Consider the following 27,202-nt stretch of genomic DNA (forward strand, 5'->3'; position numbering starts at 1 on the left):
GCTGCACCTATGACATCTATAAATCTGCTCCTCTTCGAACTGCCGAGTGGAGGAAGCTTAGCAAACCATCACCAACTCACGAACAGCCACAACTTTAGGCATCAAAGCCTCATTTCCAAAGGGGTGACCAATCCTTTGTTGGTCCCTTTTTCCTCCTACAAAGAATAGAGAATATTCTCTACTTTCTAGGGCAGAAAAGAACGGTGTTAACAGTAATCGGCTCTGATACCATGTGCCAACCTGAAAGGAAAAGAAAAAGAGAAGAAAGAGAAGAGAAAGAAGAGGGAAGAAGAGATAGGAAGAAAGGGAGGAGCAGTCAAGAGAAAATCAGTTACTTTCTTGACAGCTGACCCTTTATATACTTCTATTCATTACTGTCAAATGTACAACTATGAAAAAAGGGTCGACAAACAATAGGAAAAAGAAAAAAAACTACCCCTGCTGACTTCAACAGATTGTGAACAAATTGGGGATGAGGGTAGGAATGGGATGTTAGAAAATTTAGAAACTATATTAGTCGTAATTTGGAACTTAAATGCGAAATGCAAACCCTAAGAAACTATTTGTTAGTAATTCAGTAATAATCAATAGTGTTGTATTCTATGGTATATGTTCATAGTCACATCATTTTTTCCTTGTCTACACATCTAAAAGAAATGTGCATTTTATGGCAATTACCCAGTAAAACTGTTGTTTAGGTAACCACCTATTGATGAAAGCAGCATTGTTCTACAAATTGCCTAGGTAGCACTTCCCTGGTCACGGGCCAAGGTCTCATTGCCTATGTGATGTATTGACAACAAGAATTCTAACGTCTGAACCTATTTTTACTTGCTAAATGGATGTTTTGACTCTGTACTGTTGCTGGATTTCTATTTTTGCCTACTTATAGTATATCCTTTTATGTGATATATCTAATGAAATGTTATCCGCTTGTTTGGCAGGTTCAGTGCCGGGGTTGCCCATTCATTCACTGGCAGTGCAGAAGATCGTGACAAGCTCTTATCCTTCAATGATCTATTTATAGGTGAATATTTGTTTGCTGTTAAGTTAGAATTCCATTTAATCCTTTGCATAATTTTAATGTTAGGACTGTATTCCTCCTTCCTTGGAAAATAAAAAGAAAAAAAAGGAAAAAGAAAAGGTTCACATTAGAAATTGGGTACTTAATTTTTTTTAATTTTCAATATATTTATTCACATCACTGTTGGTTAAAATACAACAAGAACATTGCTGCTTTTAGCCTAAAACCCCAAGATCTCCTGGATTACCCATTTGAACTTCCATCAAAATTTAACTTTACCCTTTGTTGTGTTGCTGGTGTCCAAGAAGGCTGAAGAACAGGCTGTCTGGTTGAAGAGTTTGGCACTACTGACCAACCCCTTTGTATATCATCCACTGAAAAATCTTTAAATAAGTCACTTACTTTCAGCCAATGTATGACCTTAATGGCTACACAGTCAATGCCCCCCGATGCTCAATGTAGTTCTTTGCCTACCCCCAGTTGTTTCACTCACAAATCTTACTACATTGAAATCTCCCCCTAGACAACAAGGTCCTTCCCAAAGTCCCCTAATATCCCCAAGCTCCACCCACAATTTATTCCTTTCTCTATATGAGTTTGACCTGTAGACATTCGTGAGAACCCATTCACATGCGTCCTACACACCCTTCAACTTAATAGAAACTGAGAATCTGCCCACTAATTCTTCCAAACATTGAACTGCTTTTTATCACCCGGCCTCCACATTGTTATAATGCCCCCCGATGCACCCCATGAGGGAGCAAAGCTCCAATTAGTATTCCTCTCTCCCCACATGCTCCTTATCCATTTCTTGTCTACTTCCTGAATTTTGGATTCTTGGATTAGAACAAAATCCAGTCTCTCCTTCCTCAGTAATTCTTTGATTACTCCTCTTTTTTGTGGCACTTCCTAATCCCCTTTTATTCCAACTATTAATCTTCATGATCACATCATTGTTGGTTAAAAAAACAACAAGAAAATTGTCGCTTAGGCAGGGCGAACCCTTTCTCTCTTTCTATTTACTTTGATTGCTGAAGCCCTAAGTAAATTGATTTCGAGAGCAAACTATGTGCAGCTATTCAGGGGTTGGTTAGTTGGAGGGATAATGTTTTGGTCACTTATAGTTTGTAGATGATATTCTTATTTTTTGTGATGGTGAAAGTAGGGATGGAGGGGAAAATCTGAGGCTGGTTGTGAAACTCTTTGGGAGGATGTCTAACTTGAGGATTAATTGGTCAAAGAGCTTATTGGTTGGAACCAACATTAAAGAGGATGAAGTGAGGTTTTTTGCAAATTCCCTAGGTTGTGAGAAAGGAGAGTGGCCATTGAAACACTTAGGCTTACCCCTAGGAGGCAACCATAGATCTGCTATTTTTTGGTCTTTAGTGGTGGAAAGGATCGAGAAATGCTTGGCAGGGTGGAAAAGGAACTATATCTCATTGGGGGGGGGGGGGAGAATAACTCTAATCAAGTCTACCTTAGCAAATCTTCTAGTGTACTACATGTTAGTGTTTAGGATGCCACAAATGATAGTGAGGAAAATTGAAAAATGTCATGAGGGATTTTCTTTGGGAGCCAGGGGAAAAAAAGGAGGATCATTTGGTTAGATGGGAAAAGGTGATGAAATTGAAGGTGGAAGGGGGTTTGGAAATTGGTAATGTTAGGCTGAAGAATCAGGTTCTGCTTTGCAAATGGCTTTGGAGGTTTCCAAATGAAAACGAGAAATTATGGCACAAAGTTGTTGCAAGCATCATGGCATGTCGAGCAACGGATGGGATGTTGGATGTCTCCGTAGGAGTACCTTGGCTGCTCCCTAGAAGGCCATCCACGATGTTCTCCCTACCTTCCTAAATCATATCAGGTACGACTTGTCTTCTGTAGTAAAATCAGATTTTGGGAGGATGTTTTGATTGGAGATACTCCTCTAGGTGAGAAATTTCCTTCTCTTTGTGATCTGTCCAGGTTCAAGGGTAAGCCTATTTCATATTTCCTAAGTCAACCATCTCACCTTCCAGGGTTGAATTGGAACTTTGGCTTTAACAGGAACCTTAGAGAGTCTGAACTTCTTGCAGTGTCCGGGCTGTTAGGATTGCTGAATTCATTTTTCTTGGGAGAAGGTGGGTTAGATTCTAGGATTTGGGGTCCTAATTCTGACGGGTTGTTTTCTTGTAAATCCCTTCTACAATCATTGGTTGCTACTCACTCTTCTCATCCTTTCCCCAGTCAAAGAAATTTGGTGCCCTCCCCCCCTAAAATCAGTACTTTTTGTTGGGAAGTATTTCATGGTTGTATTAATACTTTGATGTACTTCAAAGGAAAAGACCAAATTGGTGCTTGTCCCCCAACTGGTGTGTCCTGTGTAAGTTGAGTGGCAAGACTGCTTTCCACCTTCTAATATCTTGCCCTTTTGTCAGTTTTATTTTGAATTGGTTTACTTCCCTTTTTGGGTGCAGGTGGTTTTCTCCTGACAGGTTGGAAGGTTTATTCAGCCCTAATGGTATTAGTGGCATGAAAAGGAGGGGTAGGATTCTATGGAGGTGTACTACAGCAGCACTACTTTGGACTGTTTGGGAGGAAAGAAATGCAAGAATATTTGAAGGAAAAGAAAAATGTAAGGAAGCATTAGTCGAAACAATAACATTGAGGGTGGCACATTGGGTAAAAAGCTTGAAGTTGTTTTCAGCTTTTAAGGTTGAAGACTTTTTTAGGGTGTTCGGGGACTTATTGCTGCCTCCTCATCTACGAGACAACAGTTTTTTGAGGCATGCTCTCCTCCAACAGATGGTTGGAAGAAGCTGAACTTTGACAGGAGTTGTGTGGGTAATCCATTAGAGATGAAAATGGAAACATTATTGCTATGTACTCCGGTCTTGTGGAGCAGGGTGATGTGGTAAGGGCAGAATTTCTGGCTGCAGCATATGGGGTTGAGAAGGCTAAAGAGTTGGGTATTAATAGACTGATCATCGAGGGAGACTCAAAAACTGTGATAAAATGGTTGCGGAAAGGGGAAGGGGTGACATGGCAGTTGACGGATGAATTCCAAAGACTTAAATGGATGTCAAGGAACATGTCAATCCAGGTGGGATGGATTAGGAGATCTGCCAACAGTTTGGCAGATAGCTTAGCAAAGCAAGGGGTTCAAAGAACACATATGTTTTTGGCACATTTGTAATTCTGTTCCGGGTCAGCTTACTAAAGCTGGCTTCTTTCACAACTTCTTGTTGTATCCTAAAGTTTTCTAATTAATGAAATCTTTGCAGAGTTATTGATCAATATATATATATATACTCTTGGAATATTTCTCTCTCATATTACAATCTTGTCATCATTTTCTCTTTTACACATGGTCTCTAAACTTCATTTCTGAAAGAAGAAATTGTTGGATGTAGAGGGAAGGGAAAGAAGGCATCTATATGTGAGGTATTTTACTCAGTTGATTATGGTTTCGCTTCTAAAGTAAGTTGCTTTGACAAATGTACAAGGACCAAGCCATCTATAGCCTTGTTCTTTAAATTTTCTGACTATGGGTACCTAATAATGCAGATATAAAGACTGGAAAAAGGGATACAAATTGTTTACAATACAATTGTTTAATTTGATTAACTATGGTTCCTTTCCTAGAACATGATTTGGATGAGTAATGTCTTCTTCAGTTGGATTTCTTAATCTGGCTGGTTACGGATTACTGTGAAGAAGAAAAATGAGGAGATTTTTAGCCCAGGAAGCGTTTGTACCAAACATTATGTCTGTAAAAAAGAGGGATATGATGTTGTAAAGTTTTTTTCCTCGTATTCTGTATTTCTCATGTGTTTAAATTTTGGATATGAAAAGAAATGCAAATAGAATTCTTGTTTAAAGATTTTTTTAGTTGTTTTGGTTTGCTCTGTACATTTATTTATATATGTTAGAACCAAAGTTTTTTCTCCTGCCTCTTTGCATAGATGTAATCAAGGGGGCCATCTACATGATACCTCAAATGGGTAGGGAGGGAGGGAGGGAGGAGATTGTGAAACAATCTCTTGTTTTCACATTTAGTATGTCTTTAAGTATCTTTGCTGAAACAGATTTTACCTCTGATTCTTTGTCTCTGTATTTACTTATTTTTGTGGTACTAAATAGGTGTAAATGGTTGCTCCTTGAAGACAGCGGAAAATCTTGAGGTAGTAAGGGGCATTCCTGTGGAAAGAATGATGATAGAGACAGATTCACCATATTGTGAAATCAAGAATACTCATGCTGGGATTAATTTTGTAAAGTCAGTATGGCCTTCTAAGAAGAAAGAAAAGTATGATCAAGATTGCATAGTTAAAGGCCGTAATGAGCCTTGTTTAGTTCGGTATGCAGAAATTCTTCCCTCATGGTGCCTTATAAATTGGATTCATTTCCTAGCATTATTTCCAGGTGGATATATTATTCTCTTGGAATTTTATAAAGAAAACCTATATAATTTTCAAAACATTTTGATTATTATGTCTGAATGTTTGACATCTGTCAAGAACCATCCTTAGCAGTAAAGATGGATTCTATGCAGGGCTGGTTTTCACCATTGTTTGCCAAATTATATTTACAATGTCTTCTTTGATCTCATATTAATGATACCACATCAATGAGCATCCCAAAATTCCAAATATCAATCATATATCTTTAAAATGTTTCCAGATATGAAAGGAATGCTTGCTTGCAATAAGCATCTCCCAGAGCATGTGCAAGTGTTTACAAATTTTCACAGCCACTTGGACTTGTTCATTAAATGGATGGGTTTGACCACGTGGACCTTGACCTCCTTTTTATGTGCCTACTTGGATCTATTCCACCAAATGATGTTTCTCATTGTTTGGTCCATCTCCTCGATAATTTTTCTCCTTTGCTCCAACACCTTTGCCACCAATGCTGGAAGAAACAAAAGTGGCAAGGCACTCCTGACTGAAGTAAATGTCATTCCCCTAGAAAAGGAATCTTTCTTCTGCTCAGCGCGTTGGTCAAGTTCCCTTGAAGCCATACCCACATGGCTATTGACCTAAAGTTATCTTTCACCGAAAAGGCTTAGGTATCTGGATAAGTCTGGCACCCCTATGTCCTAAGGCATGTCAGTTACATCAGTTGAGGATCTTGTCCCAAGTCTCAACAATAAAGACCTTGTTACTCATAAATAATAATAATAAATAAAATAAAGACCTTGTTATACACAGACTAGAATATGCCTCGTGCCAAGAATCACACAAGAACATCTTATTTTTCTTTAGGCTCCGTTTGGGAAGAGTGCAAGTGCTGGTTCAGTGCAATATAATCTCCCACGAGTGTATACTTGAGGTATTGTGAAGAGGTGATGTTTGCATTAGTTTTGGTGTTTCTGGTATGTGTTTCTTCAGCCCATGTATTGTTCTTGCTGTGGCATCTTGGTTGCAAAGATCATAGTTAGGTTTTCACTTACCTTTGTTGGCATATGAGAACTCATTATCAGTCCATGTTTGAGGTGTGTTACATTACTTCTGTGGCTCTTATCCTTAGTCAACCTTATTTCGATATGGTTTAATCTACTATCTACTATGTTGAAGCCTTGGGAACTGGTTGTAATTGTTGCCTTCAAGGTGTTTGATTGCTGGTCTATGACAGCAGTGTTTTGAAGTTCTTTCTACTGCAGCTGTGTTATTCTTTTGGATCAAATGACTCAAGTGCAAGGGTATATGTGGTGGTCTGGGAGTACTGCTGAGTGTTCAGGACCTATTTTTTCACTGTTTAGTTGACTGATTGGATTGTAAAGACCAGTCCACTGTTTTTTGATGAAGACAGATCTAGTTCCGATCCTTGGTTTAGGGTGTTTTTTTGTTTATTTTTTCAGGGCAGTATACTGTTATTTTTGGGGTTTCTTTTGGTGGTCTTGTCTGGTGTGTTTTTGGACACCCTGCAGGTGTTTGATCTTTGGTCAGTAAGGGAGGATGCGTGGAGTTACAAAGGAGTGTTGTTACTGTTTGTCTTCAGCCCTTGGTTTGCTGCCAATTACTTGCCATTGTGGGATAGTTTTAACATCTTATGGACATCATAACCACTTGTCATTGAGATATTTCAACGGCTTTAGAAGGTGCTATCACCTCTGCAACAAAGTAGGACATTGATTCTGGTAAGGAACTTCAGCAACTTGAGGAGACCTCAATCACTCCTATTAGCTTTTGTCTCCAATTCAGGTAACCAGGTCTCAGGTTTCCATGCGTCTACCCCTATGCAGTCCCCTTGGATCATTGATTGTGGGCAGCGGGCCACAAGCCATATGGCCGGTAAGCCAACATTATTTTCTTCATATCATTTGCTGTCAGGGAGAGATAGGGTGAGGCTGGTTGATGATTTTCATTCTATTGTTGCTGGTCAAGGAACTGTATCTTTCAAGTGGAGTTAAATTGAGCTATATTTATCATGTTCCTAAATTTCCTATCAATCTTTTGCCAATTAGTAGTATTACCCAATCTTTGAATTGTTTTATGACCTTTTTTTTTTCTGATTTGTGTGGTTTCTAGGATTTGACTTTGGGGAGGACGATTGGTAAAGGATGTGTGGTGGATGGTCTATATATTTTGGAAGATGCAGATGGTCTAACGGCAAATACTCCTACTATAATGAATCAGTCTTCCAGTTCTTGTAATGAAACTTAAATAATGTTATGGCATTGTTGCCTTGGTCATCTGTCATTCTCTTCTTTAAAAGTGTTGTTTCCGGAATTGTTTGAGTCTATGCCCTTGTCATTTCTCCAGTGCCCAACCTGCCTTTCCAACAAGTATTGCTGAACCACCTTTCAACCAAGCAACAAGAGGGCATTCCTTCCTTTCCAGATTGTCCACTTTGATGTCTGGGGCCCTGCTACTTTTCTTATCAAAGGAGATTACAGATTTTTTATAAGCTTTATTGATGATTTCTCTCGCTATACTTGGATCTATTTGTTCCATTCACAAGATGAAGTTCTAAAGATAATTCAGAATTTTCAGAGAATGGTGTTTACACTGTTCCATGTGGAAGTAAAAATTTTCCACTCTGACAATGCTTGGGAATATTTTCGGAAAGATATGACTCAATTTTTTGCTGAAAATAGGACCATTCACTAGTCTCCTGTCTAGGGACACCTTGGCAAAATGGCATTGCTGAAAGGAAAAATTACTATCTCCTTGAGGTTGCTTGAGGACTTACGTTACATATGCATGTTCCTAAGAAATTTTGTTCTCTATCCATATTTGGACCTTTGGCTGCCGTTGTTTTGTTCATAATTTATCCCCATCTTGTGGTAAAATTGATCCTCAGTCCATACCTTGTGTCTTGGATACAAGTGTATGACCCTTCTTCTCAATGAGTCTACATATTCATGATTGTGTCTTTCTTGAGTCTTAGTCTTACGTCCCCCCCCAAGGGGGAGAGACAAGTTCATCTTCCACTTTCTATTCCTGAGTCTCCTACTGTGCCTACTTATCATACTTTTGTGCATGCTCTTGTTCAACACATGTATTCTTTCTCTTGTTCTTGCTCTTGTCCTCATAGCCCGAAGGACCAACTTACATCTCCAGAGATAGGTGTTCTTGAAACTACACAACCTGAGCCGTTGGACTCTCAGGAGGTAAACTTGAAAGGTAATACTACTCCCTGTGAACCAGGTATTGTTTCTCCTTTGGACCCCTTTTGTGATCTTGATGTTCTAATTGCCCTTTGTAAAGGGACTTGCTCATGTACCACTAAGTATCCAATTTCTCACTTTACTACTCTTGATGTTCTCATTGCCTTCTAAAGGGACTCACTCGTGTACCACTAAGTATCCAATTTCTCACTTTACTACTATTGATAATGTATCTTCCTCTTATCGTACCTTTTTGTTTGCTATATCTCTAGTGTCCCTATACCTAAAATGTTGCAGAGGCCTTGGGTTTACTTGAATGGAAAAAATGCTATGTTGGAGGAGGTGGTACCTTCCTAACGGTAAAGTACTAGTGGGATGCAAGCGGGTGTTTTCTGTTAAACATTGTGCTGATGGGCTTGTGGAAAGGTACAAAGCTAGGCTGGTAGCAAAGGGCTTCTCACAGACATATGGAGTTGATTACACAGAGACCTTCGCTTCTATTACCAAAATGAACCCCATTCCTGTATTATTATCTCTTGTAGCTAATTTTGAGTGGCAACTACACCAAATGGACATTAAGAATGCCTTTTTGAATGATGATCTTGAAGAAGAAGTATATATGGTTCAGCCTCTAGGGTTTAGCACTAAAGAAACTGAAGGGAAAGTGTGTCGTCTCAAGAAGTCATTTTATGGGTTAAAGCAATCCCCAGAGCCTGGTTTGGTAGATTCAGTAATGTTGTGAAGTAGGTGGGTTTCAAGTAGTGCCAGAGTGATCATACACTCTTTGTTAAAAGAGATGGAGATTGGATTGTAGTCTTGATTGTTTATGTGCATTATATTACCATCATTGGAAACTGGGAGTCAGAAATACAAAAGCTAAAGAACTACTTGGGGTCGCCGTTTGGGGTCAAGGATCTAGGTCCTTTGCAGACGCACCAATTGAGAGAAACAATAGATTGGGTGAAAATGAGGCTGAGCCTCTATCTGATACAAGGCAATTTCAGAGGTTCATTGGTATACTTTTGTATTTATCCATGACAAGGCCTGATATTGCATATGCCATGGGATTGTTAAGTCAGTATATACATGCACCTAGGACCACACATCTGGTTGCTGCAAAACAAGTTCTTAGATGTCTGAAGAAGCATCCTGGGTAAGGTATCTTGTTTTCTAAACATGGACACTTGAGGGTGGAAGGCTATACAGATGCTGTGCTGGATCAGTGGAGGATAGAAGGTCCAGAACTGGTTATTGCAGGAGGTAATTTAGTGACTTGGAGGAGTAAAAAACAAACTATTGTGGCTGGATCTAGTGCTAAGGCTGAGTATAAAGCCATGTCGCATGGTGTGGCTGAGATTTTGTGTATCAAGAATATCATGGTTGAGTTGGGTTTTAGTGTTCCTATACCAATGACATTGTATTGTGACAACAAGGCTGCTATCATTATTGCCTACAATCTGGTTATGCATGAAAGGACGGAACACATTGAGGTGGATAAACACTTCATCCTCGAGAAGTTATAAAGTGGTGAAATTTGTATTCCTTATGTGAAAACAAGTGAATAGCTGGGAGATGTATTCACTAAAGGTGTTACTTGTACCCGATATATTGATCTTTGTAACAAGTTGGCCATGATAGATATATACTGCCCAACTTGAGGGGGAGTATTGTCAGGTCAGGGGTGTTCTCTCTTTATTTTTCTCTTTGTTTGTAACTAAGGGTATACTTGTCTTTTCTCTGTATGTTGATACTCTGATATATAAGACAAAGTGGGGCAGCCGCTGCTCAAACTTTTCTCTCTTCTTTCTTCTCTTCTCTTCTCCTCTCTCCTACCAAATCATACTACACTGGCTTACCTGAAAGGCTTCAAAATCAACCATTCAGATTTAAGAAGCATTTTGTTTAGAACCACTACCACTATAATAAAAAAGAAAGGAGATGGGGATTGCACTGATTCTCCATTAGCCGTAATTGAAAACAAGAGGATGTCATGACTTTAGGGCCCAACAGACAGAGGAAAATTAACAGGTCCTTAGACATACTTGAATTGGTGGGATGATGTTGGTGAATCTGGAATGAAAAGGTTCAATGTAAGCAACTGTTTTCCATCCATCAAACTGAAGGGGGTTCGTCAGATTTGGAATAGATTGGCTCCGTTAAAAAGATGTCTGCTTGGCAGATTTGTTGGGGCACTCGTGGATGAAGAGTTTGTTGTTTCTTGGGCATTGCAACATTAGAAACTGGTTTAGATGTTGCAAAGGTTCTTAGATGGGAATGGTCTCATCTATGTTAACCAGAGTTCTGTATTGACTGATTGACTGGCAACTGCCTGTATTAGAAATAACAATTATATGCTATTGGGTTGAATCAATGTAGTGGGTATTCTACTTCATACTTCGTGTGTCTAGACATTTATAGTGATTGGAAATGTTTGTTGTTGCTTTGTTTCTGTTGACAAGAACAATGTTTTATGGAGCTTCATTCGATAAGCAAGAATTGTTATCAGTGTCTAATTGGAATGCAGTACCTCTGGAAATTGATTTGGTGTGTGCAGGGGAAAGTGTTAAATTAGAATTGTGATTGAAGGTAAGGAACTCACAGTAGATGAGTTTGGGTAGGGAGATGGTTGAGTAGCAGGTTATGAGTGTAAGGAATGTTGTTACAGGAAGATAGGGTTATTAATGGTATTTCACATTTTAAGGAGGTACAAGTGGTTGGAGGTGGGAAATCTTTTGAAGTCGACATTGTGGAAGATAAGGAACTCACAGTAGATGAGTTTGGGTAGGGAGATGGTTGAGTAGCAGGTTATGAGTGTAAGGAATGTTGTTACAGGAAGATAGGGTTATTAATGGTATTTCACATTTTAAGGAGGTACAAGTGGTTGGAGGTGGGAAATCTTTTGAAGTCGACATTGTGGAAGATATGGGGAGTGTTTCTTGATACACCTGTAAGGGCATAGGCACATCCATAACCATCGGCATGCAAAACTCGGTACAGCCACCGAAACTAAACTATGTGAAATACTATCTTGTGGCCATTCTAGCATGTGAAGTAAGGCTACAAGGGCATAGACATGTCCACAACCATCGGCATGCAAAACTAGGTGTTTGATACTGTTAGCGTAGGGGTATTTCTGTCTTTATACCTTGATTGATGTTGCTGATCTGTAATGTTGTGTTGAAACATGTGCTCTTAACTTAAGTAAGGGCACATAGGTCTTTTCAGTCATGTTTTAATAATAATATAAATACTTACTGGCCGACTGGGAGAAGTCGAGTTGACTCTTTCAGTTCGAACCAGAATTCTCTCTTTCTCTCTTTCTCTCTTTCTCTCTTTCTTTATCACTTTTTCTTCTTCTACATAACTGAACTCAGTCAAGCCGAACTCTAAGGCAGACCTGAATTATAACATGGTATCAGAGCAAGGTTAAATCTGCCTAGATTTCTGCTTGCCTAGGGTTCATTCTTTGCGCACCCTATCTAGGGTTTTCCTCTTTTTTTCTGTGTTCGATTGGAGATAAGGGAAATGGCTGAAAAGGAGTGATCGCCCTCTTCCCTTGGGGGTCTCTATGCCTCCAGTCAGGTCGTATGTGGTCGGTTGCTGTGATTTCTGAGATCGCCCTCTCCTAGTAGAGGAAGAATAGAGGGCCGAACTGTGTGGGCAGTGGCTGTTGTGTGTGAAGCGGCTGTTGTGTGTGGACTGCTCTCCTGCTCGCATGGGTGTTACTTCAGCGATAAGGTAAGAGATTTCAGTGCATGATATCTGTTATGGATTAAATAGGAGGTGTATTTCAGACCATTTGCTAGGGTTTCGGCCAGTAAGCGCTAGGGTTTATGCTGGTTTCTTTGTGCATTTTGAAGGAAGAGATATGATCATATAGGGTTTGTGGTGTGAGCACACTTTTCAGCAACAACAAGTGCTGAAATCAGTGTGACAGGTGTGATCTAGGGTTTGTGGTGTAAAGAGCACACATTCCAGCAACAATTAGTGCTGCAATCAGTGTGACAGGTGTGACCTAGTGGTGTGTAGTGTGCAGATCTCAGTGATAATAGAATTCAGCAAGTGTGCAGAATTGGTGATAACATAATGGGAGACGATAATGATTATAAACCTAATGTGATGGTGCCTACAGACTACCTGAATGTTCAGATGACCTCCATTAAGTTAAATGGAGAGAATTATGTGCCTTGGGCTAAATCCATTGAAGTCTTTCTGAAGGCAAAGAAGAAGGTAAAACACATCAGAGAGGAGAAACCCTCCTCTGACTCTCACGAGTATGAAGACTGGGAGCAAGAGGACGCTCAGATCATTACATGGTTGTGGAACAGTATGGAACCCAGGATTAGTGTGAACTTCATGTTCCTTGATACTGCCAAAGATGTGTGGGACCATGCGAAGAAATTGTATTCGGGGCAGGACAATACAACCAGAGTTTATCAGCTTTATCAAGAGTACTTTAATCTGCAACAAGGCAATCAGAGTCTTGAGGAGTACTATGCCAACATGTGGAACATACGTAATGAGTTGAATGTCTATCATCCTCTCACTTCTGATGTCAAGATTCAACAACAACAAAGAGAGCAACTTGATGTGACTAGATTTTTGGTGGGACTAAAGTCTGAATATGAACCAGTACGGGCTCAGATATTAGGGGGATCAACTCTTCCGTCCCTAGAAGAGGTATTTGCTCAACTTCGGAGGATTTCTATCGGATCTACTGAGAACTCTAATATCTCAGATAGATCTGCCTTTGCTGCATCGAGAGGCCGTGGTGGTAGAGGTGGAGCTCGGGGAGCTCAGTCTGGCCATGGTGGTGGTAGTGGTTCTACATATGGCCGAAGTGGCAATGGTGGGTCTACTCATAATCGTGGTGGTGGTCGTATTGAGAGTAGAGATTCAGGGGGAGCTTGTGGTAGAGGACGTAGCTCAGGCTCGAGGAAGTGCACTCATTGTGGTATGGATGGACATACCATCAACTATTGTTATGATCTACATGGTCCTCCCTCAACCTGGGCCAATCATGCTGCGACCGGTGACTCAAGTTCCAGCTTTAGACAGGAGAATCATTCATCTGACCAGTTGCCTCCTACATCCACAGATGGTCCCATGAAGGAGATGGTGAGTGTTCCTCGTGATGAATATGAGAGGTTTATCCAATCACAGCAGAACACAGCGACTTTTGCTCACTCAGGTATGGCTTGTCTGGCATCTACACCCAATCCCTGGATCATTGACTCTGGAGCCTCCGATCACATGACTGGAACTCCAGGTGTGTTTTCCTCCTTATCTCATTGCTCAACATCACAATCTGTCACCCTTGCTAATGGTTCCACATCCTCAATTTGTGGTGTTGGTAATGTTGACCTAGATCCTGTATCCATCTCATCAGTTCTGTATGTTCCTAAATTGCCTTTTAACCTTATGTCTGTTAGTAAGCTGACCAAATCACTTAACTGCTCCATTACCTTTTATCCTTCTATGTGTGTCTTTCAGGATCTCAAGACGGGGATGAAGATTGGTGGAGGGCATGAAGCAGGTGGACTGTATTATCTTGACGGTGGTGGTGGTAGAACTTTAACAGCTCTCCAGTCATCTCTTTCTCCTCTCCAGTGGCACTGCCGATTTGGTCATCCGTCGCTCAAAGTCTTGAAGTCCTTGGTTCCGTCCTTGAGTCAGCTTTCTGTTTTGGATTGTGAGTCGTGTCAGTTTGGGAAACACTATCGTGTTCCCTTTAGTTCTAGGGTTGATAACCGTGTGTCGAGTCATTTTTCTTTAGTTCATTCAGATGTTTGGGGTCCTTATAAAGTAATGTCATATAATGGATACAAATATTTTGTCATTTTTGTGGATGATTTTTCAAGGATGACGTGGCTCTATTTAATGAAAGAAAGAAGTGAATTGTTTACCATTTTTCAAAAATTTTATGCTGAAATTTGTAACCAATTTGGTACCCACATCAAAGTTTTTCGTTCTGATAATGGCCGCGAATATTTATTCTCATCATTTCAGGAATACCTGGACCAACACGGCATTATACATCAAACCTCGTGTACCTACACCCCACAACAAAACGAGGTGGCTGAGAGAAAGAATCGCCATCTCCTTGAAACAGCAAGATCCCTAATGCATCACATGCATGTTCCCAAACCTTTTTGGAGTGTTGCAGTGCTTACCTCTTGTTTTCTGATTAATCGGATGTCCACGTTCATCCTTGATGGTCAGTCTCCGTTTCAGGTCTTGTTTCCTACTTTGTCTCCGTTCCCTCTTATGTTGAGAGTTTTTGGGTGTGTCTGTTTTGTCCATAATTTGGGTCCCGGGAACGACAAGTTTGATGCCCGTTCTCTCAAGTGCATCTTCCTTGGCTATTCTCGGACCCAGAAAGGGTATAGGTGTTACCATCCTGGTTCTCGACGGTCCTTTGTGTGTGCTGATGTTAGTTTTTTTGAGTCTACTCCGTTCTTTTTGGGGTCTGGTGATACTTCTTCCTCCTCATCACCTCCTCCTCTTCCACTTCCCGTTGTCGATCCTCCTCCCTTTGTTCCAATCGTGACCAAATCCTTGCCTCCGGTGCCACCACCTGTTGAACGCCCACCTATCCGTCATGTGTATACACATCGCCCACGTGCACCAGCTACTACTCCTCCAGCTACATCTTCGTCGACGGATCCGGCACCAGACCCCCACTTAGCATCTGAGATTGATCTACCCATTGCTTTGTGGAAAGGTAAACGTACTTGCACCCTTCATCCCATTTCTAATTATGTTTCTCTTACTCACCTTTCCGCTTCCCATCGCCAGTTTGTTACCTTGTTATCATCAGTTATTGTTCCTAAAGATGTCCAGGAAGCCCTTGCCTCTCCAGGGTGGTGTCGTGCCATGGAAGAAGAACTCTCAGCCCTTCATCATAATCATACTTGGGACCTCACTGCTCTTCCTCCTGGGAAGCAAGCTGTTGGTTGTAAGTGGGTTTATACGGTTAAGTATCTGCCTGATGGTAGTGTTGAACGCCTTAAAGCGCGATTAGTTGCAAAAGGGTACTTCCAAACCTATGGCATTGACTACACAGAGACCTTCTCACCGGTTGCTAAGATAGGGTCAGTTCGTGTTGTGATCTCTCTTGCAGCCATGTATGAGTGGCCACTATATCAGCTTGATATCAAGAATGCCTTTTTGCATGGTGACTTACTCGAGGAGGTCTACATGGAGCAACCTCCCGGGTTTGTTGCTCACGGGGAGGATGGTAAGGTGTGTAGACTAAGGAAGGCTATATATGGGCTTAAACAGTCTCCTTGAGCATGGTTTGGTAGGTTCAGTGAGGTGGTAAAGAAGTTTGGAATGAAACAGTGCAAAGTTGACCATTCTGTATTTAGTCATGACTCTCCGGGCGGAAAAATACTGTTGGTGGTGTATGTAGATGATATTGTTATTACTGGGAATGATAACATTGGTATTGACAGGCTGAAGACTTATCTGCAGGATCACTTTCAGACAAAGGATCTGGGTAAACTGAAATACTTCTTGGGGATAGAGGTAGCGAGATCCAAGTATGGGATTAACCTGTGCCAGAGGAAGTATGTGTTTGATTTGCTGGAAGAAACAGGCTTGTTGGGTGCCAAACCAGTTGAAACACCCATGGACACAAATACCAAGCTAAGTAGTGATATGGGTGAAGTGTTTGAAGACCTTGGCAGATACCGACGACTTGTGGGCAAACTGAACTACCTAACCATTACCAGACCAGACATCTCATTTGCAGTTAGTGTGGTAAGCCAGTTCATGCAAAAACCTCTGATTCCTCATTGGAATGCGGTTCTGAGAATTGTGAAGTATCTAAAAGGGGCCCCGGGTCACGGTCTGATATACAAGAGTGGGGGAAAACTTGAAATAGAAGGGTATTCTGATGTTGATTGGGCCGGTTCTATGTCTGATAGGCGGTCTACTACAGGCTATTGCACGTTTCTGGGAGGTAACCTGGTGACATCGAAAAGTAAGAAGCATACGGTTGTGGCAAGAAGCAGTGCAGAAGCTGAATATAGGGCTATGGCGCACACCGCTTGTGAATTAGTGTGGCTAAGGAACCTTCTACAGGAAGTAGGGTACAACATTAACACTCCAATGAAGCTCTATTGTGATAATCAGGCTGCAGTTCATATCTCCTCTAATCTAGTGTTTCATGAAAGAACCAAGCACATTGAGGTTGACTGTCACTTTGTGAGGGAGAAGGTGCTGAATGGAGAGCTAGACACTACACATGTTAATACAGGAAATCAGTGGCTGACTTATTTACAAAAGGCTTGAGTCGGGGAAGAGTGGGCTACATATGTAACAAGCTGGGAGTATATGATATATACTCACCAGCTTGAGGGGGAGTGTTAGCGTAGGGGTATTTCTGTCTTTATACCTTGATTGATGTTGCTGATCTGTAATGTTGTGTTGAAACATGTGCTCTTAACTTAAGTAAGGGCACATTAGATCTTTTCAGTCATGTTTTAATAATAATATAAATACTTACTGGCCGACTGGGAGAAGTCGAGTTGACTCTTTCAGTTCGAACCAGAATTCTCTCTTCTCTCTTTCTCTCTTTCTCTCTTTCTCTCTTTCTTTATCACTTTTTCTTCTTCTACATAACTGAACTCAGTTAGGCCGAACTCTAAGGCAGACCTGAATTATAACAGATACAACTGCCCAAACTAAATTATGTGAAATACTTTCTCATGGCCATCCTGGCATGCAAAGTAAGGCCACGGGGGATAGCATGTGGCTGGGTTGTCTTGTCATTGGATAGGTGCACAGTGGTAGGGGAAAGATACTTGATTCAGTTTCAGGTCCCTTCATTCCTTCTCCTATAACTGTCCATGCTAACTTGGCATAACTAATTCAGATACTTGTATAACAAGAGGATATTCCCTGTACAAAACCATGGCCTCACTTTTCTCGAGACACCCAAGGGGTGTGCAAGGGGGGCAGGATAACTATAAAAAGGGCTAAGAGAGAGAGAGAGCCCCACGCACTCAGAGGAGAATACAATCTTTCTCCTTCAAAGTTGCAGAGCCCTAATTCCCTTTCTCTCCAGGTTGAGATCTTTCCCCTTTCCAACTCCATTGCTCCCTTCGAATTTCTGAGACTCCACATATTATCACCATTCCACCATCTTACAATACCGTCAATGGAAGAATACACATGGCAGAGGATTTAAGTCAGTGGAAACTGAAGACATGTAACTATCCAAATGGTTAAGGTGATTTGGGGTTGAAAGTCAAATTAATGTCTTGGGGAAAGTAGTTTTTATGTAACAAGGGGGCAAAAATGGGATTTTATTTGTAATGACAGATTGGTGCATTTAAGAGGGATTAATAGTGGTTGAAAATGTATTGTAGAATTCATATAGAAAAATCAATACAACTAGGGGTACAAATAGATCTGATCGTATTTTGTCAGATATCCCCTGTTGGATTTTCGGATCGGATAATTGGATTGAATTCAGATCCCCCCCTCCCCCCCTCTCATCTGAAACAATCCAATCCGATCATATATATATGTTATTTATTTATTTATACATATGTTTACATTGCACTTTTGTAATTTATATTATTTATTTTTTTAAAAAACATGTATATATGTGATAAAAATATTTGAAAAATACTTGTATTTTTTTTTTGTTTTTCTTTATATAAACTGTTATGATTTTTTCCTTTGAATAATTTATTAATTTTTTCAGAAGTTAAATCGGATCGGATCAGATTCAGATATCTGACAATCCTTATTGGATCTGATTCGGATATACCCCGATTCGAATCCGATTCAATCTGTTTGCATCCTTAAATACAATAGAAGAAACAATTAGGGGATAGAGTAATGGGAAGAGAAGAGTATAAGAAGAGACTAGAAAGAACACAAGGTATGAGAGAGAGTAGAATCATGGGTGATCTGTCCTTTCAAATCATATTTATATCTCATAAAATAAAGTACAACTAAAATAAATTTGTCAATACTCAAGCTGAACATAATCATGCTGAGCTTGTTAAGATTATGTTCATACTTAGATTTGTCAAATCTGTTTGTTATGACATCAGCCAATTGCAATTCAGACTTGACAAAGAGCAAATAAAGATTCTTGAGAACAATTCTATCATGAATAAAATGATGATCCATCTCAATGTGTTTTATATGGTCATGCTGAGATTATGAGCAATGTTTATCCTAGTTTGGTTGTCATAATTACAACAAAGCAACAATTGTTCTCAAGAATGCCATAGCTTGATACTCTGTCTCTGTACGAGACAAAGCAACAATTGATTGTTTTTTGCTCCCCCATGATATAAGATTAGTCTACAAATGTATAGGAGCCAGATATAGACTTTTCATTGACTGAACCAGTCCAATATGCATCTCTATATGCTTCAACTCTAATGTGCCTACAATTGAACATATAATGTTTCCTTCTTTGGAGTCTTCTTCAAGTGTGCAAGAATTATTAGCTGCCTCCTTGGGGAACTTCATGTATAAACAAGTTAATGACACTCATCATATATGGGATATTAGGTCTAGTGATACACAAGTATAATAGTTGTCCAACCTCTTTGTTCATCTTGATGTTGGGTGTGGGGACAAAGCCTTATTCTGGGAAGACCTTTGGCTTGGAGACCAGCCTCTTAGCTTGCAATTCCCTAACCTCTATGCTCTGTCAAACCTAAAGGCTGATCCTATAGCAAGGGTAGCTACACCCTCAAAATCTGGGTTAAATTGGGATTTAGGGTTTAGAAGGGGTTTGAGAGATAATTAGTGTGATTCTCTCCTTGTCCTTTTGTCAAAGTTGGAAGTGGTTTACCTGGACCAAAATAGCTGTGATAATAGAATTTAGCATCCAGCTTCAGATAGTTTATTTTCCTGTTCTTTCTTCAACATACTTGCCCAGTCGGCTAGTATGGGGGCGAATTTTCCTGTAAGAGAAATCTCGTGTAAACCAATTCCTCCTAAAGTACAATCTCTTTGCTGGGAAATGTTTCTAGGGAAGCTAAACACTTGTGATGTGCTATAGAAAAGAAGGCCAAACATGTGCCTTTCTCCTCATGTGTGTGTTCTCTGCAAGGCTTGTGGTGAAACCCTCTCTCACTTGCTACTCTCCTACTCATTTGTTTTTTGTATTTGAGACTATTTCTGTTCTCTCTTTGGATGCAGATGGGCTCCCCCACAAGACATAGTGAGTCTTTTCAACCCAACCTCCCTAAGGCAACGGATTAAAAGGGGAAGATGCATGTGGAAGACAGTACATGCTGCTGTTGTTTGGTCTATTTGGGAAGAGAAAAATCAGAGGATCTTCAATGAAAAAAGTAAATCCTTAGAGGAGGTGATTGAAGCCATCAAAATGAGATCGGTACATTGGGTTAAAACATTGGAATTGTTCAAAGGTACTCCCACGGATGACTTCTTAAGGAATTGGAGAGAGGTGGCACTCTCAGAAGTCAGAACCACATAGAGAAGCAATAAGAGTGGAGTGGAAACCACCAGGGGTAACTAAACTGAAGCTAAACTTCGATGGTAGTTCATTTGGCAACCCAGGAAGAGCAGGAGTAGGGGGAGTCTTTTGAAACCAGCAAGGAGCAGTGTTGGCCTTGTTCTCAGGACCAATCGGGTATGCAGACTCAATTCAAGCTGAACCAAAGGTCCTGTTGCAAGGACTGAAGCTTGTTGAACAGTTAGGTGCAAGAGAGCTGGAAATTAAAGGAAACTCGCTTCTGATTATAACATGCGCAAAGCAAATTGAGCCAGCACCTTGGAAGCCAAGATTCACTTTAGACAGATTGACCAACTTGCAAAGAGATTTAATTCTACCTTCAAATGGGTTAAAAGGGAAGCTAATGGGTTGGCGGATATGTTAGCCAAGCAGAGAGCTTATAGAGCATCCTTATTTTGGGCACTGTTTTAAACTAACTTTGTTTTGGGAATTGTTGTATCTTAAATTCAGATTTAAATTAATAAATGGATTTCTTTGCTGATAGAAAAAAGTATAACAGATGTCCAAATCTCTGGTATCCAAGGTTTTAAAAACCGACCCGGAAACGGAACTGTTCTGGGCACCGTTTTCCGGTTTGGTGGTTCAACCGTCTGGGTTGAACGGTTTGACCCACGGCGTCATAAATAAATTAAAAAACAAAAAAATATTTATATATAATAAAAATATCATAAAAATTAAATAAAGTACAGAAAATACACAGAAAAATACAGGAAAAAGAACAACATATGGAAAAATAAAAATATCTAAATATAAAAATAATAAAATACAGAAAATCCAAAACAAAAGAGAAAAAATACCAAAAAATATAGAAAAAATTCCATAAAATACAGAAAATTACAAAGCCATTAGATAAAAATACCAAAATGCTTTTTTTTTTTATTTCATTAAAAATATTAAAAAAGTACAAAGCCCTGTACAACGAAGATCTGTACAAGGATAACCAAATCTGAACCTATACTCGTTCCCAAATATAGCTTTCTAGTTTCTATAGCTTTACAAAAAGAAAATTCCAATAAAAAAAGTATGAGCTGCTTGTTTTTTCACCTTTTGTTTAATACAATGAAGAGAAGAGGTAAAACAAATTGAGGAACAAAAGGCTTAAACAAGTTAATGGTTCAGCATTTCCTAATAAAGTCTACAACCCAACACATCAGGCAGTCATTACACCAAGGCTACAATTTTAGGCAACAGAAAGAGTAAATATACTTCATTCAGCAACATAACTCTTACCCGAACAGATCTGAAAATGACTGACATAAAAGAAAATATAAAGTTCAAATAATTCTAGCCAATTCTAGTAAAGTATCAAGACTCAAGTTTAAAAAGTTCTTTTAGATCTGAAAATAAAAACAGTTAATCCAATTGAACTTAATTATATAAATAGAACCAATGATAATAAAGTGGAAAGTTGAGGGTTACCTGAAAGATTATATTTCCGTAGAAAACCAGCTGTTGTTGCAGCATCCCAGTCATACCTGAGATATCATAATCAGATGTAAACTGAAAAACAAGGGATGCCTCAAACTCAGATTCTGCAATCTGCAGTGGCTCTCGGCTCCAATGCAGTGGTCACTGGTGCAAATGGTGGTTCGGTTCCTTGAAAAATGATAGTATTACAAAAAAAAAAGAGTTAATTAAAAATCATTGAAATGGCTAAATGAGAGATAAAAATTGAAATCTAAAGTTCTGAACTGAATAATGGTGGTTCTGAACTGAACAGTGGTCGCCGGTTCACTTAGTTACCTGAAAAATCACAGTATTCGCTTGCAGCCGCAGTGAAGAACTGAAGATAGTTGCTAGAGGTTGGAGTCCACAGTGAAGCTTTGGCCGCCGGCGGGTGCTTGCTCGGATTCTGGGAAGGGTGGTGCCAGTGTATCGCCACCTGAAGGCTTTTGGTTTTGGGTTTGGCAAAACAAAACCCTAAGAGGCTAACTAGCTACTTTCGAAGGTTAGATTTTAGGATAGATTTGGCATTTTGTTTTTATTTTAAAAAAAAAAACAGAATTTATAAAATACCGAACCGCTAACCGTTGGCCGGGTCGAACGGGTTGACGGTTTTTTGACTTTGTCAACATTTTTTCACTAAATGATGGTTCAAGGTAAACCCGGAACTGTTCGAGTGACCGGTTTCCGGTCCGAATGGTCCGACCGTCTGGGTCAATGACGATTCGAAAACGTTGCTGATATCTTCCTTTGTGTTCTAGTATATCCTATTAAAGGCATTCAGTTCATCTTTAGAGTCTGATTCCTCAGGAAACACTCGTTTCAAGATTCATCACCTCTTCTACTCAGGATGAATTAGAGCCTTAGCCACAGTCTTAGGACTAGGAATAGAAAAAATTGAAATATCCGAACAATAGGTTGGAGACAAATACTGCTAATTCATATACTATGGAATAGAATGAGCAGTAGATCTATTACTTTTACAAAGCAATATGATGATCTAAATTATTGATATAGGATCAATAACCCTGATACCAATTGATGTAGGACTGATATGATCAGGTTGGACTAGTAATGAATTTGAAGGAATTTAGAAGGTACACCGGGTGCATGCCTTTTGAAAGGGGCTGTACTTGGGTTCAGGTGAGGCACATTCCTTAAAATGTGCCTTGACTGTGGCATCTAGGCATGCCTTTAAAACACTCTTCCTTTTTTTGATAAGTGATGATAATTTTATTAGATCATAAACAGGTTTGAGATTGAAAGCTCATACAACCCTCGGAGAGGCACGAGTTGCAGCCTCCCCCAACAAATTACAAGGAAAATAAAAAACAACGAAGATCACAATTGATCCCAGAAAAGGTCTTCCCTGTTTGCCCCTTGCTTGGCTAATACATTTATACATTCACCAAAGCATTTGCTGATCTCCCCACCCACTGTATAGAAGTAGGCATATTTCTTATCAGCCATTTGAACTTCTTGATTTCATTTTTGTAGCATCAAGCAGCATTCTGGGGGTTATTCAGTCAGCCCACCACTACCTTAGAGTCTCCTTCAATAATCAATTGCTCTACCCCCATCTGGCTTGCAAAAAGAACCCCTTGTACAGCAGCTAGTAATTCTATCCTAACAGAATCTCCATGTCCCAGAGGACCTGAGTACAGAAAGACTACCTCTCCATACTGATTTCTCAATACCACCCCCCATTCCAGAGGGTCTTGGATTGCCTAGGCTGCTCCCATCAAAGTTCAGCTTCACAGATCCTGCAGATGGGGGAAGCCACCTTTAGCTGCCCTAATCTTAGTGGAGGAGCAACTTGCTACTGTTAACCAGTTTCTCCAAAGATCACTAAAGGAGAATTGCTGAAAGATCTCTTGGCTTTTAGCCAGTATATTGCCCTATTTAGAACAAATCCTTTAAATCTAGGCTGCTCCTCTCCTTTTCTTGGAAGATTCTAGTGTTTCTTTCCTCCCATAAGATCCATAGAAAAGCTGCCCCGGCACATCTCCAGTTCTCCACATAATTCTCCCTCTTTTTTTTTGGGCCAAGAGAAGGTAGAGTGGTAAAAAAATTGTACGTATATCAGCTGGTAGGTTCCAACTACACAAACAATGAGAGGAGCCAAACCCATAAATCTGCCAACGGACAGGAAATCAATAAGTGATAGCAATCCTCCCCATGAGATCTACAGAGAACACACCAGTTGGAAGAAATACATGAGAGGTCTTCTCTTTTGTAGGTTATCTAAAGTGTTTAATTTCCCAAGGTATACTTTCCAACAAAAAGTCATGATCTTTGGAGGAATCAGCCTACACCAAACTTCCTTAGAGGGGAACAATTGATGACCACAAGAAAGGCAAAAAGACTTAAAATAAGAGGTGCAAGTGAAAGTTCCTTATTATAGATCTTTTGTGATTTCCCTATCCTGATAAATGTGGTTATGGAAAGGGTTGATCTCAAATATGACCTACTCCATACATGGTCCACTAAATTTACTTTTCCAAAAGAGAAAAAAAACTTATAAAACAGGTTACAGAAATTAAGGAATAAAAAGTTCTTTATTTAGCAGTTTATCTGTATGTCATTATGATAATGCTGTTCTTTCTTCAGAAGTTTTTGTTATTTAGTATACTTTTTAACTATAGCCAGCTTTACACTGCAACGCTCTTTACTTATGTTAAGGATCTACTACAGTATTATACTAATTATTGTTCAACTGCTCACCTCTTACAGTGGATATATGATTTCCATTTGTTGAGGGTAATTACTGTTGTTAAAGTTTAGTGTCTGTTATCTTAGTTGTGATCTACTGAAAATCAAACATGGATTTATGCTCAAGCTTGTACTTATTGTCTCTTTTATTGGGCCTCTAACTTTCATAGCTAAAAGTTGTTTTGAAGGCATTGAAATCGGTCATTTTATTGTCTTGGAGTTCTCCTTGTAAGCATTATCTGCAACCTTGGTGTGCATGACTTGTTAAATTGGAGAAAGATTGAGAGAAAGACATCCAACTGTTTTCAGGCATTTCTTTCCTTTTAGGCTCTGTTTGTTTGAAGTGCAATTCGTTTGCACTGCTACAAATGCATGAGAGTGCAATTTCTTGTCCACTTTTGCTTTGGATTTTACTTTATTTTGCAAACAAACATGATAAGGTAGAAGTTGAAACAAATTTGAATCAAAATTTGCATTCCCATACTTTTATACCATTGCAAATGAAGTTGCATTGAAAACAAACCACGCCATGATGACTGTTCTGGATTAACAGTTGTTGAAATAATTCCTCCATATTTTTCTTCAGGCAAGTCCTTGGGGTGGTGGCAGGCTGTAAAGGTATTGCTGACATAAACCAGCTAAGTAAGACCTTGTACCACAACACCTGCAGGTAAGTTATTGATAGAACTTCATTTTCTCTTCAGTTTATGTATGTCTGATTCAGGCATCTATATTTTGAATTAAGAAGACTTCACGTTCTTTGTAATTAATGTTTTATGAAACCATACTGAACCATAGTTGAACCTTTGCCAACTGTCAACCAATCATTTAAGCAGTTGAGGGCCTTGAGGCTAAGCCATAGACCATTGTTGGGTTGAAAGTCACTTGCACAATTTGGCCAAATAGTTGAACCTTGGAACTGTTCAATGCTTTGTACATTGTTTTCTTGCCTAAACCACACTATGTGACTCAATGCCCATCTATGCTGTGAAATGCTGATCCCTTATTTGTGCGTTTTAGAAAACTGAAAGGGAGGAAAGTGGTAGGGTCGGATAAAAATATGGGAATTGACTAAGGTCCCCAGGGAGGTCTGATTTCTGTACTCTAGACCTTGATAATAAGAGCAGAAAATGCTGGAACTCTCCATGGAGATTGTCCTCCTTAGGTTAAAACCATCGGATTGCAACCTTTAGGACTAGGGATTCATAGGGTTTATTTGTGATTATTACAGAGGTCCAAGAACTTGTGCATCAAGGCAAAAGATGCCAATCAAATGGTTTCTGTTCATGGGATATAACCTTTGCTGTATAACTAGTGTAATACATCAACTCTTCAGATGCAAGGTTTCTTCTAATTGTTTTGACCTATGATATGAGATAACCTAGCTTTACTACTTTAGGTTTAGTTTTCTTTTTTTTTTTTTTAATTTATTGAATGGTTATTATCAATATAGTCATAAGGTAATCCAGGACCCTCTGGCATTGAATTGGTGTAGAGGATTCACTTGGACCTGAGGTTATGGTGGTAATGGAAGGGTTAAACAAGGCTAAAGAATTGAATACCAGAAAGTTAATTGTTGAAGATGACTCAAAAGTGGTTATAGGCTGGTTGCAAAAGGAGGAAAATGGATTATGGAAGTTTGCCAACGTAAAAAGAAAGTTCAATTGGCTATCTCAGAATATTGAAATTCAGCTGCAATGGGTTAAGAGAAGTGCTAACTCCTTTGCGGATGCTCTTGCTGAACAAGGGGCAGGAAGGGATGAAATGTTATGGGTTGTATTGTAATTCTGTTTGTTGTTTTTCTTGGGGAGGGTTAAGAGACTTTATCCCTCCCCTTGCTTTCTGTACCTTTCTATTAATTCTTTAATAAGAGTTGCTGTTATTGATAAAAAATATAGTCATATGGTATCATGTATCTGACCTGCAATTAAACAGTTGCAATACTGGAGGTCCAATGTGGTTTCAAACAGTGACTTCCTGCCCTTTTTTTGGTACTCACTCGACCAATTATTCCTACTTCAGTTTTTTCAAGTTATTGTAACTATAGTCGGTGGAGTTTAGGGACCAAGCCCAATCCTTGATATTTCCTTCGATGGAGCTTTTCCCGTCAACCAGCATCTAAAGACTTCTGTCATCATCCTAAAGAGCATAGCTTGATGAAACAAGTTTGGTGATTAATTTCATCCATTTAGCCACTTTATTTCAAAGATTTAAAAATTTTTAACTTGTTTTTGGAATTCTGAACTTGGAATATGCAGTTCCTCTGAATAAATTCTATCTGGTTCTGCAGGGTTTTCTTTCCCCATGACTTGGACTCGGTGGCAGATGCTCTTCTTGCTGGCAGTCATGAGATTCAGTGAATGTTTTTGTGTTCATTCAATGTTATTGATGTTGAGGTATTCTCTTAACTGGAGCACAATTGAGGTCCCACCATTTTTAGTGAAAAAAGAAAAAAAAATTGAGGTCCCACAATTTTTATTGTTGTAACCTTACTAGTAAGTGGGACTAGTTAATGGGAATTAGAATTCCTGGATGCCATTGAAAGGAATGGGATAGGATGTTGCCAGGGAGTTACGTTGCTTATGCTGCTATTTTGGAAATGAAAGATGCTTTAGGTTGTTTTTCTAGTGAATGAGCTCTTTGACAATGGATTATCACCCAACCAAAATGTATGGAATTGCAACCTTTACTGTCTTCATCATCGTGATCAATCTAAGCCTTGTCCCAGCTATATGGGGTTGGCTACATAAATCCTGTTTTAGTATTCCATTTTGTCCGGTGCCATATCCATTGTTAAATTATGGATTCTTATATCATTTTTTTTATTATTTCTACCCAAGGATTAAAATATCAATATGCCCGATACCCTCAAGTGGGTGTCGGTGCATACCAATATGAACGATATCCTTTGATTTTT

The 27,202-nt window shown here is 39.5% G+C and overlaps 1 protein-coding gene across 8 annotated transcripts in view; it reads left to right on the forward strand.

Moving 5' to 3' along the window:
- The window catches only part of LOC104601423 (TatD related DNase), a 34,353-nt gene extending 7,441 nt beyond the window's left edge, over window positions 1–26,912 (forward strand). Inside the window, exons 9-13 of one of the 8 annotated variants that reach the window (XR_002022884.2) lie at window positions 945–1,027; window positions 5,144–5,360; window positions 6,268–6,334; window positions 24,872–24,955; window positions 25,781–26,513. Coding sequence is in view for 6 of the 8 variants with exons in the window: in XM_088898385.1 (XP_088754511.1) it covers window positions 945–1,027; window positions 5,144–5,360; window positions 19,794–20,091 (598 nt within the window). In the remaining 2 variants the exon portion in view is untranslated. Of the gene's footprint in view, window positions 1–944; window positions 1,028–5,143; window positions 5,426–6,267; window positions 6,335–19,793; window positions 20,621–24,871; window positions 24,956–25,780; window positions 26,514–26,575 lie in introns of those variants that run through there. The other 7 variants (XR_735872.3, XM_088898386.1, XM_019198446.2 and 4 more) reach the window with 7 other exon arrangements.
- The last annotated feature ends 290 nt before the right edge of the window (window positions 26,913–27,202 follow it).

The sequence above is a fragment of the Nelumbo nucifera genome, chromosome 2 (assembly GCF_055504915.1).
Source record: "Nelumbo nucifera cultivar China Antique chromosome 2, China Antique-T2T, whole genome shotgun sequence".
In the NCBI taxonomy this organism is placed as follows: domain Eukaryota; kingdom Viridiplantae; phylum Streptophyta; class Magnoliopsida; order Proteales; family Nelumbonaceae; genus Nelumbo; species Nelumbo nucifera.